The sequence below is a fragment of the Cynocephalus volans genome, chromosome 3 (assembly GCF_027409185.1).
Source record: "Cynocephalus volans isolate mCynVol1 chromosome 3, mCynVol1.pri, whole genome shotgun sequence".
In the NCBI taxonomy this organism is placed as follows: domain Eukaryota; kingdom Metazoa; phylum Chordata; class Mammalia; order Dermoptera; family Cynocephalidae; genus Cynocephalus; species Cynocephalus volans.
In genome coordinates, this window is record NC_084462.1 from 161,442,519 (window position 1) to 161,454,643 (window position 12,125).

Genomic DNA, 12,125 nt, shown 5'->3' on the forward strand with positions numbered 1-12,125 from the left:
GCATTATCCCTATCTAAGCAGAGCACTGAGGGTCTCCGCTGTATTCATTTTGCATTAACAGGTGGCCACTCACTAATGCTTAAGTTGACTAGACTATGTTGTCAGTTATTCTAAATATGGAAGTTGGGATCATTGATAACAAGGATGCACTTTATTTCTTTTCAGATAATTTTGTTCTCTAAAAAATCTATGGGGAAAAAGGCCAGTTGCAAAATCCTTGGAGGCTTTTATCCATTTGGAGGAAATTTTGTCTCAAAATTACTTTGTGAAAAATTGCTTAAAAAGTATTTTGTCCTCAAATAACCAATGTGTTTTCAAAATGGAAAGATCAATGTGCCCATCAAACCCCTTCTGTGGAAGGTATACTCTGTAATCTTATCTGCCTAAACACCCTCACCAAATGTGGTTGTCAAATAAAATACAGGTCACTCAATTAAATTTGAATTTCAGATAAATAACAGATAACTTTTTAATATAAGAATTTTTCAAAAATTGCATGGAAAATACTGACACTAAAAATTATTCATTGTTTATCTGAAATTTAAATTTAACTGACATCTTGTTTTTTTATCTAAAATCTAGGAACCCTACCTGAAGAAAAGATCTGAATATTTGACCACTCACCACCCTTACCACCTACATTCTATTCCCACTTTAAGCTTAATTTTCAAACATACATGGGAATATTGATCAATATTGAAAAGCAAACTTTAAATCAGTTGGTATTGAAGAGGATTAAAAAATACAATTGCCACCCACTGGGAAAATAGGGAATTTTGATAACTTTTATGAACTCTAAATATGCAACCTAGATTATAAACATGCTCCTTTTCAAAGACTTCTTCCATAATTAATGTACATAAACTTTGTACAACTAAAACCTAGAATGTGTTGAGTGCTTAAGCCAGAAGAAGGTAAGGTGTCTTCTAAATTTTTAAAAACCAGTGAATACCTAGGGAGACCGTGGTCACATTTTATTCTGGTATGTGTACTAATTTGCTGTGATTGCTCAAATTCATCTGATTCATATTTTCTCTCTCTCTCTCTCTCTCTCTCTCTAGTTACCTAAACAAGAATAAATACCTGACAGTTATTGACAAAGATGCATTTGGAGGAGTATACAGTGGACCAACCTTGCTGTGAGTAAGACACACACAAAAAATTTGTCTTTTTTTTTTTTACTTTTTTGGAATAGAGGGAGATACTAAGAAGAGGAGAATCTGATGTTCAGGGGTGGAGAATGTTGTTGTCTCAGGTAAAGTCTTCTTCTGCTAGTACTTTTCTGCATGGCTATAAAGGCTGTATAGGCTATTTCTTGGAAGAAATTCCTTGTTCTTTGAGACTCAGAAGGCTCCAAGCTCCAACATACCATCCTGATGCCTGATCAGGCAGCCACCTTGGTGTGGACATCCTTGGAGGCCCTGTGCATGGAACAGCTGCTGTTTGCAAAATTCTGAGACATGAGGTCTACAAATAGGTGGCTTCCACTCTAGTCTTTGCAGAGAAAATGTACATGAATGTGTATTGCACAATGCCTGGCACAGAAAAGGAAGAATGTAAATGATAGTTTGATTTATTTCTGGAAGAACTTAATTTTTAAAATAGCATGAAAACCATACCTATTTGTGCATCTCCTCTGATTTACACCCCCATATCCAATCAGCAATCAATTTCTGTCCATTCTTTTTCCCTCAAGCGTCTTCTTACTTACCATTTTCTCCATCCCCTTGGTTTTGCCTTAGTTTAAAATCTAATCACTGAGCATCTAGTCTAGTTCTTGCCAAAGTAGAACACAGCACCCTAAGAGATGCACAAGACATTCCATTAGGGGCAAGAAGAAATATTAGAGGCTCTGTTTATACTTGTGTTTTTAGAAATAAGAATAAGTTGAGTTTTATTAATAATTTGTATACAGATGACCATTGTCCCTCAGGTGTCAGGTAGGGAGTAAATGCATCCCCAAAGAATGGACGATCCACAGTCCTGAGGACTCAACACCTTCGTTCCTTCACTTTTAACAATTTCATTTCACTTTTAGATTGAACACACGCTATTCTCTTGATTTGTAGGCTCCATATGAGAGATCAAAGTGACCTTGAAAACTGCTGCGCTATATCGGGTTCACTGTTAACTCATTGCAAAGTACTTAAAAGCATTACACATTTTTTTCTCCTACAGAAAGACAAGTGAAAAAAAAGTGCTGATTTTTTCTGTGATAAGTCTCTGTCAGTATTTTTTTTTAAGCTGGAAGATATTTTTCACTGATATCTTTATCTGCTTCTTCAAGATAAAGGTGATATTTTGCCAATGAATGACGAAAGTAATTGCTTTTCTAAAGAGTTTTATGCTTTGGTGAAAGCCTTTAGAAACAGGTATTTGGAAACATGCCATGTTATATAATTTCCCTGATGAAAATAGTGAATGCTATGAAAAAAAAATTTTTTTAATCAGAAATAGAACTTTAACCGGTTTTAAAAATCTTTCCATTTAAGTTTGTTATGGACTGAATTGTGCTCCTGCAACTTCAAATGTTGAACTCTTAACCTCCAGTACTTCAGACTGTTACTGTATTTGTCTTTAAAGGGGTAATTAAATTAAAATGAAGCCATTGGGGTGAGCCCTAATCTAATTTGACTGGTGTCCTTATAAAAAGAGGAGATTAGAACAGAGAGAGACACCAGGAATGAACATTCACAGAGGAAAGGCCATGTGAGAACACAGTGAGAAGGCAGCCATCTGCAAGCCAAGGAGAGAAGTCTTAGGAGAAACCAAACTTGCTGACACCTTGACCTTGGGCTTGCAGCCCCTGGAAGTGTAAGAATAAATTTCTGTTGTTTAAGCCATTCAATCTATGGTATTTTGTTATGGCAGCCCTAGCAAAATAATACAGAGTTGCAATTAAAACCCATGTGTATAAAACATAAAAATGAAACATCTTCGTATTACTTTGCGAGAACAACTGATTAACATCAGAGAATATAACTTTTCATAAAAGCATGCATTTAATTACTGAAGTGGATTGAAAAATAAGAATTTTAATTTAATGAGTGCAGCCAAGACTACCCTTTTCATTTGGAAATACCTATCTTTGCGTGGTAACTTTTTCAACTGAGACAGCCATCTAAAGAAAAACCAAAATAAACTGAACCAGAAGCGGACTTCTAATAGCCACTCAGAAAGGGTTAAAAATAATTTTTTTAAGCTCATTAAGCAACATTACTTTCACTTTAGTGAAACTTTTTTTAAAAATATTGCTATTTTATCTTGCTTGCGTCCTTTTAAAGTGTATGTTTAACGTGTTTTATAATGTATATAATGTAGTATTACATAATACATGCATAGAGCTCATGAATATTCATATATTAGAGGTACATACTCAAATATTTTTTTACTTATAAATACATGAGATTGAAAGAATTTGAATACCAATGGTGTAGACCAAAACCACTCAAAGGGTGTGTTCACTGCAAAGTCAGTGGCTGCTCCAGCATGTACATCAAAGCACAGCTCCCTTCATGGAGAAAGTCTTGGCCATGAGAATGAAGTCAGCCAAACTAAACACTGTGCTTAGTGAAGCTGTTGGCTTTTAATCTGGCAAAAGCTTCTTACCTTTTCAGAAACTGGTAAGAAACCATGTGCCAATGGGTACCCCACTTTGAGTAGCAATAGTCTAGATGACAAGAGTCTCCAAATCTCCCCCTGCCTTTAGTCTTGGTCCCTCTCAAATCCATGCTCCCCAAACCTCCTTGGGCTCAAATACAAGTAGGATCTTAAAACCCAACACTGGCCTCCCATTCCCCTCAGAATATGGGCCTTGGTGTGGCATGCAAGGCCCTAGATAATCTTCAGCTTTGTCTCCCACACCGCTTTACACGCCTGACCAGTGTTCCACGCATGTTGAACCTCTTAGCTTCCCTAATTCTCCAACCTACTTAATAGAACTTTGCTAAAGTCTTGCTCTTGCGATAGGAAGACTCTTTACAAACTTATCTGTGTGATGAGCAGCTACCGACAGTTCGGTGTTCAAGTAAAGATCTCCCCTTCTCTGAAGTCATTTCTGGCCCTTCTCCTTTGGGAAAAATAATCACTTCTTTCTCTGTAACCCATCCCATTCTGTAGATGTATCTCATGCACCAGTAACATGTTTTTCAGTCTCTCCAAGAGATCCTAGAGGGCAGGAGCTATATCTGTTATATTTTTCCATTTCTAACTCATATTATAATAACCAAAACAGTATATGAGCTTAATAAATGTTTGTGAAATTAATTCAGTACACAATAATTAAATCATACTTCTGTAAACACTATGGCACTTAAAAAGCAGTCACACTTTAAAGATATTTTAACAGGTCATCCTTAAGGGAAAGGGTTCATTTCTACTTCTTTGAAAATGGTAAATTAAAGTACCCATTTGTTTGTACAGCTTAAAAGTTGCTTTTGATATTTACGGCAAGATTTTCTACAAGACTCTCCAGCCAAGCTAAGAGCAGATGTGCTACTGCTTGGAAATGCCTTGCCTGCCTCCTGGTGGCATTCCAGGTTGTAGAAAGTGAAGGAGCTGATGGAGCTGACTTCTAGCTCTATCACTCACCAACTGTAAGACCTAGGTCCCAGTTTTCTCATCTGTCAAACAGAATAACTAAAAGTAATGAAGTGTAATAAGATAATAAACCTAAAGGATGTGAGTATATCCTAAATGAATGGCAGACATTATTATGATTACCTTCACTTCTTCCTGACTCTTGATTCTTCAATATTCTGGTCTCTTCTTAGTTTTCTGCTCACTCCTTCCCGATTTCTCTCACTAGCTCACCGCACCATTATTTAAAATGGGGTTTAGTCCTGGGTCCTAGCTCTTTCTCCTCTATGTCTTCTCCTTTGGTTAAATCATCTGGTCTCAGATATTTTGAGAATGTCCGTGATTTATAAACTTTAGGTCTCAGATCTTAGTTCTCAGTTAGTCATCTCATCTGCCTGGAATTCCATCCCTGCTCACTTTCATTCATATGCATTCCCAAAAGTTTGATTAAACTCTCTCTAACCAACTGTAAACATTTAGGAAGGACATGCTAAGCTTGGGACTCTTCATTAGGAACAGTCAGTAGCTGACGGTCACTATTTTAAAGGGGGTCAGGGAAGACCTTATCGAGAAGATTAACAACTGAAAAAATATCTGAAAGAAATGAAGGGGCAAGCGATGTGGCTATCCAGAGGATGAGCATTCTAGATAAGTGCGAAGATCCCCCCCACACACACTCATCCCCAGGTGAAAATATAGCTGGCGTGTTGGAGGAATAGCAAGGAAGCTATTGAAGCTCAAGCAGAGTGAACTAAATGGGGAAAAAAAAGTAGAAGCTGTGGTCAAGAAGATAATGGGGTAGGAGGAGCAACTTGTGGATGGAGGACATTTTAAGTCTTCTGATTATGCTCTTAGATAAAGGGAAAGCCATTGAAACATTTGGAGCATAGAAGTGTCATGATCTGACTTATGTTTTAACAGCAACACACTGGCTGTTGTGTTGGAAATAGACTGTCGAGGACCAAGTATGGAAGCAGGGAGACCTCTTAGGAGTATACTAAAATAGATGATAGCATGAGATGACAGCAGCTTGCACCAAGGCAGTAGCAGTGGAGGTGATGAGAAATGGTCAGATTCTGACTATACTTTTAAGGTAAAGCCAGCAGGATGTGCTGATAGATTGAATGTAAGTGATGAGAGAAGGCGAAAAATCAAGGACGTCTCCAAGGGTTAGGGCCTGAACAGTTAGACTTGGGTCACCATTTCCTGAGATAAGGAAGATTTGCAAGGAGCAGATGTGAAGAAGTAGAGCAGTTTGAGGTGTCTGTGACACATCTAATCAGGCAGTGAGTGATGTATGTGTATGTGAAAGTCACAGCAGAGGTCAAGCATAGAGATATATTTGAGACTCTTTGGAATGTAGGTGGTAAATAGATATGAGTAAGGAGGAAAGCTCAAAGAATGGATAAAATTGAGACTTCTGATAACCCTCTCTACTAAAATGATTTTCTCCGATCCTTCCTCAAACAACATTAAAATGAGAACATTTTTGGAAAAAAAAAGAGTATACATTTTTCAAGCATAAATTAAAAAGCATAAATTCTCAATGGCAAAGGGAGTAGAAGAGGTGGCCATCTGAATAAGTGACAAGTGTCTTGGAAGACCAAGAGAGAGCTGCGGGCTAATGACTTGCATGGATGAAACCAATAAAAAGCAAGCTAATTCAAATCACAAAATCTAGGGAAGATTTCATCAATTAAATCTTAAGTACAGTATTGTGAAGGTGAAACTGACATTTGAAGTCTTTAAAAACTTCACCTTTTCCTTCAGGTTTCCTCTGTCACCCTGCACAGTCAAACTACTACTTCTTATCTATCCCAGGAGAAAATTAAAGCTTGTTTTCTGTTAAAATGTTAGTTTTTAATATTTATTGATTATATATATTTGTGGAGTACAGAATCAAATATAAATACATGTGTACAATATGTGGTGATCAAATCAGGATAATTAGACTCATGTTTACGAAACATAATCAATCTTTATGACCCTTAACTAGAAAAAACAAAAAACATTATCACCATGACTCAAGGATAATAGGCACAGTTGCAGACAGAAGTGAGGTACTGTTTTTGGAAACAGGATTATATGAAAATTTACATTCTAAAATGTAAGACGAGCAACCCACTTATCCATTCAATCCACAGAATGCTAGAATCAAAGTTTTTTCCCTCCAGGCAGATTAGAGTTCTGGGGAAGCTGACAGACTCAAGGAAAAGAAAAAACCTACAAAAATGATCACTGATAGTCTCTCAAAGTCACTACAGCAAAGCTGCCCATCCAATAAACCCACACACACAGAGCTACACACAAGCCTCTCTCACAAACAAGACAAAATATCCAAGGATCTCCAGACCTTTGAGGAAAGCCATTGACATGAAAAACATCAATGTCTTTTACTTTTCAATGATTTTCATATGTTTATTTTAACCCCACAACCTTACTGAATTTGTTTATTAGTTTTAACAGTTTTTTGATGGAATTTAGGGTTTTCTATATACGAATATAAGATCATGTCATCTGCACACAGACATTTTCCTAACTCCTTTCCTATTTGGATGCCTTTTATTTCTTTTTCTTGCCTAATTGCTCTGGCTAAGACTTCTAGTACTATGTTGAATAGAAGTGATGACATGAAAAACAGAGACTAGAACAAACAGAGAAAGGAATTTGAAAGGAACAGTGATAATGAGAGAAACATAAGAAAACTTTAATAAAAATTATAACAAATATTCTCAGAGAGACAATGTTTTACATGCACAAAATAATTCCATATGCAGGAATATTCAGAAAACAAGAAAGAGCTCTTGTAAATTAAAAATATGATAGCCAAAACAAAAGAATAAGCAGAAGTTTTCAAAAATAAAGTGGACAACATCTCCCAGGACAGAGAACAAAAAAAGAGAAAAATATGGAATAGAGGCAAGAAAAGATTTTTAAAATTAGATGTTCAAACCAGATGATCCAAGACTCAAGCAACAAAAGTTTTAGAAAGAGGAAAAAAAAAAAAAAAAAAAAACAGAAAATAAAACAGTGGGAGAAGAGTTCCCATAAATGAGGGAAATGAATTTTCAGAATAAAAAGACTCACAAAGAGCCCACATGACTAAAAATAGGAGCACAAATGTACAACATAACATATGAAAACACTGAGATTTAAAATAAATAAATAAATAACCTAAAAGCTTCTAGAGAGAAAAATTGTTACCTCTGAAGGCTGGAGGGTCAGAATTCCATCACTCTTCTCAGCAGCAATGTTGAAGGAATACAACAGAGTACACCCTTCAAATTCTAAGGGAAAGTGATTTCCAAACTATTGACTAAATATGATCAATAAAATAAAGACATTTTTAGACATGTAAAGTCTCAGAAACTTGATTTCCCGTTTACCTTTTCTTGGAGCGTAAACTAGGAAAGGGAGAAATGACAAATTCAAAAACAGTGATCAACACAGGAAAGAAGCAAATGGAATTTTCTGGATGACCATAAAGGGAGGTCCTAGGAGCCTTGAGGATAAGGCACCTGCATCAGAGCTGAAGGATGAAGGCTCCAAAAGGAGGGTCTCCTAGAAATAGCAGAGGATTGACAGACTATGTGATAGGATTGACTGTGTGAAAGGCTGGTTTGAGAGGTGTTTTACAGAAACCTTGGAGCAAGTACGAAGACTTAGCAAGCGGTCCATTCAAACCAAGATGTGTAAATAAAAAAAGACCGACCGATGGACATCTTATGAAGAAACAAGAAAGTTACATGAGAAAGGGAATGAAATCATAATCAGAGTTGTAATGACCAAATTACAGAATATAAGTTTAACCAGATATGTCCTAAAACTATTTCAGGAGAGTAGAGGGATATTGGGAGGGGAAGTGTGTGTGGGTGAGGGGTGATAGGAGAGAGCTAAATCTGTCTTTCATAGCAGGAGTCAGTGGATGAAATCTAAAACCAATAAATCAAGAATTTATTTACATCTTGTAAATATTACATATTTACAATTATGGAAGGAAATACCAGATGTTAAAAGTGGTTGCTTCTGAGGCATTAGACACCAGACTGCAAGGAGGGGCTGGACAGGAGTCTGCTGTTTGTGTTATCAAGTTTCCAATGTAGTTTGCCGTATTGCTGTATTGTGATAAATGTGTTGCTTATCACAGAATACCTGAAACTGAGCAATTTATGAAAGAATGAAATTTATTTCTTATACAGTTTCAGAGGCTGGGAAGTCCAAAGCCCAGGGAACACATTTGGTGAGGGCCTTCTTTCTGGTGGGGGCTCTGTACAGGGTCCCATGGTGACCAGGGTATCATATGGCAAGAGAATGGCCTGAGCAAGAGAGAGCTAACCTTCTCACTTGCTGTCCTTACAAAGCCATCAGAACCACGCCCATGACCATTTATTAAAAACGTCAATTCATTACTCCATGAATGAATCAATCCAATAATGACCACTTAAAGGCCCCACCTTTCAAACACTATAATTGGATTTCCCACCCTCTTAACATTGTTACAGTGGGGACTAAGTTTCCAATGCATGAACTTTTGGGGGACACATTTGACCAATAGCATTTGCTTTTAAAAAATAGGTCTATACGTTATTTTAATAAAAATTAAAATTAAATTTAAAAAGAAAGCATAGGAAGAGAAGATAATGGAGATGTCGGCATTTGAGAGGCCAGTAGGAGGAAAGTAAGAAAGAACAGAGTCCGGTCTCATTCGTCAAATTCCAAGCACAGCTGTTGTCAGAAAATGCATTTGTTAACTAATCACACATGGCTTTGTGACATCTCTTTAATTCTTGTCTTGAACTTTTGTCGAAATCTTCATGACTTTATTTCCCACATACCTTCTTTCCATAACTACATTTTAACATCCCTGAGGAAATGGACTGTCTTGTATTTTTTGTAACCCCCACTTCGAAAAAGACAGCAAGTACTTGATAAATATGTGATAAATTTTAACTGAATATCAAATAGTTTGGTCATCATCTGGTATAAAAGCCAAACCTAGAAAATCTTAAACTCCACCTAAAGAAAAGAGAATTAGATGCCATGTATATTTCTGCCTCATAAACAGCAGCTTCTCTTTGTGAAAGAACAGTCATCGATAAGTCAACAAAAACAATCAAACTTGCCCACTTAGTTTACCACCTATTTTCAAGGTCATTTCTCAAATAAGAATCTAATTTAAAACAGGTGCATTATCTAGAGCGAGAAGATCTATTCTTCAATCTTTGTTATTCAAAAAAAAAAAGGCTTTTTAATTTAGTTTGGGAGTTTAATAACCTCTTTCATTTATTGATTGTTTTAATCAAGATATAAAATCTCATTTTCCATTTTTATACTTTCCATTTTTGGTTACCTTGTAGGTTTTTTTTTTTTTTTTTTTTCCATCTTATTTTGAAAGAGAAGCTCTTGGAGTTTTTCCCCAAAGGAAAGAACACCCTGAAATATAATGCTTTCCATAATAACCAGACTTTTCTAAATTCTAAATTATGTAACCTGCTTTAATAGCATTTAGTGTACTATTGAATAAATACCTCCTAAGAAGAGGGAATCTCTGTGATAATATCCTTGAGTTTACGTTACATGTATCAACAAAAATAAACTTTAAAAATAAACTTCTGTTGCTTTTAGCTGATGAATTTAGTCATTTGAAAATCCAAGGGTCACGGCACTGCCATCTTTCTTGATTTAGAGAAAATACGCCTTTTATTTATTTTTTTTACGCTTCATGATCCTCACAAGATCATACTATTATATTAGATGACTGAAAACTTCTGGCCGGATTCTTCCTAGTACACTTGAAGTCCACAAGTGAATTCATGAGTTTCTAGGTTGATCCTGGGTAAAATTATTTTTTATTGAGGTATAATTTATATTTAATAACATACACAGTTTTAAAGTATACAGTTGGATGTGTTTTGGCCAACTGTATTGCTCTACTCTGGTTTAGATTAAGAAAATTTTTATCACCCAGAAAGTTCCCTCATGACCCACCCTCCCAACGACATACTATTTTTCTAGTGTAAAAATATAAGAGTAAAATTGCCAGTCGTAGGAAATATTGCCAAACTGTTTTCCAAAATGGTTTTCCCATTTTCTAGTCCCACCAGGAAGGTATGAGTGTTTCATACCAGCCAAAGTTTTATTGTCAGTCTTTTTCATGCTAGCCATTCTAGCGGAGGTCCGGTGGTATCTCATTGTGGTTTTAATTTACGTTTCCCTAATTATTAATGATGTTGAGCGTCTTTTCACGTACTTAGCCATTTGTATATTTTCATTTCTCAAATGTCTGCTCAAATCTTTTGTGTCACCTCTCCCAGGGTGACGGAGATGCAAAGAATGACTCAAAGGCCATTTCTCCAAAGCAGTGAGAGGCCCAGAAGGGGTTAATCCCAGAAGCAATTCTTTCAAGACAGAAGAATGCCTAGGAATAACCCCGAATCAGGTTTTCTCCCCGTTTTTATTGTCCAGGCAAGAAAGTTACAGAAAAGGAACACAGGCGGATACAAAGGGAACACTGAGATAGTCATCATGGCAACACTTAGTTCCCCTAGAAACCTAAAGAAACAGCCGAAGGCGAGATAAGGAACCTTCCCCAACCATCAACCTTGAAGCCTTTAGCTCACATACTTTCCCACCATTAGGTTTAGCTGCACCAAGGATGGCTGCCCTTACAGCAAGCATTTTTGCTGTGTTACCATTTTTTTTTTATCTACAACAGAGACTTCAGTCCTGGGAAAGTTTTCTGTTTTTCCCAAGCTTAGCATTTCTATGTGCAATTCTAAAAAGTTAGGCAATTCCTTAAACTAAAGGGCTTTGGCCTTGCTAAAATTACAGAGCTGTTGCCCCACTAAGCTATAAGTTAGGCCTTGTAAAATACATTTGCTTTATTAATGTTGCTATCCTCTATGCTTTCGCCCATTTTTTTTACTGACTTGTTTATCTTTTTATTGTTGAGTTGAGGTCTGGGGTAAACAAAACATAATTTGGGCCAAAGGATAGTGATCGACAGGTGCTGAAATCCTATTGTGGAGAACCTGATCTGACTCAGCAGGTAGCGAAAACCTACTGCACACAGAAGTATCAGTAATAGTCACATAACCCGTTACAGGTGTGGCTCTTTCCAACTCCCCCACATGCCTTCCTTCCTTTGCCTCTTCCTACCCTCAGCCCAGTCTGTATTAGTCCTGGACACCTCTGTCCCAGCCACTCAGCTGGGACTGCTTATCTGTACCTGCTGGCTTTTTGGCAGGGACTGAACCTCCCTCAGTGGGGAGGGAAACCAACTGCAAAGACCAGACAACTACAGATAAATCTTCCATACGATCCAGGCATCCCTCTTCTGGTTATATACCCAGAGGAATGGAAATCATGTCAAAGAGATACCTGCACTCCCATGTTCATCACAGCTCTGTTACAATAGCTAAAATATGGAACCAACCTAAATGTCTATCGACAGATGATTGGATAAGGAAACTGTGGTATATATGCACCATAGAATACTACTCTGCCATAAAAAAGAAGGAAATTCTCCCATTTGTAACAATATGGAT

At 36.8% G+C, this 12,125-nt stretch overlaps 1 protein-coding gene across 2 annotated transcripts in view; it reads left to right on the top strand.

Annotated features, from left to right (window-relative positions):
* Positions 1-12,125, top strand: part of TSHR (thyroid stimulating hormone receptor) — a 145,000-nt gene that overhangs the window by 114,113 nt on the left and 18,762 nt on the right. Inside the window, exons 8-9 of one of the 2 annotated variants that reach the window (XM_063090567.1) lie at positions 1,062-1,139; positions 1,308-1,377. In XM_063090567.1, coding sequence (XP_062946637.1) covers positions 1,062-1,139; positions 1,308-1,377 — 148 coding nt within the window. Of the gene's footprint in view, positions 1-1,061; positions 1,140-1,307; positions 1,378-12,125 lie in introns of those variants that run through there. The other variant, XM_063090566.1, reaches the window with a different exon arrangement.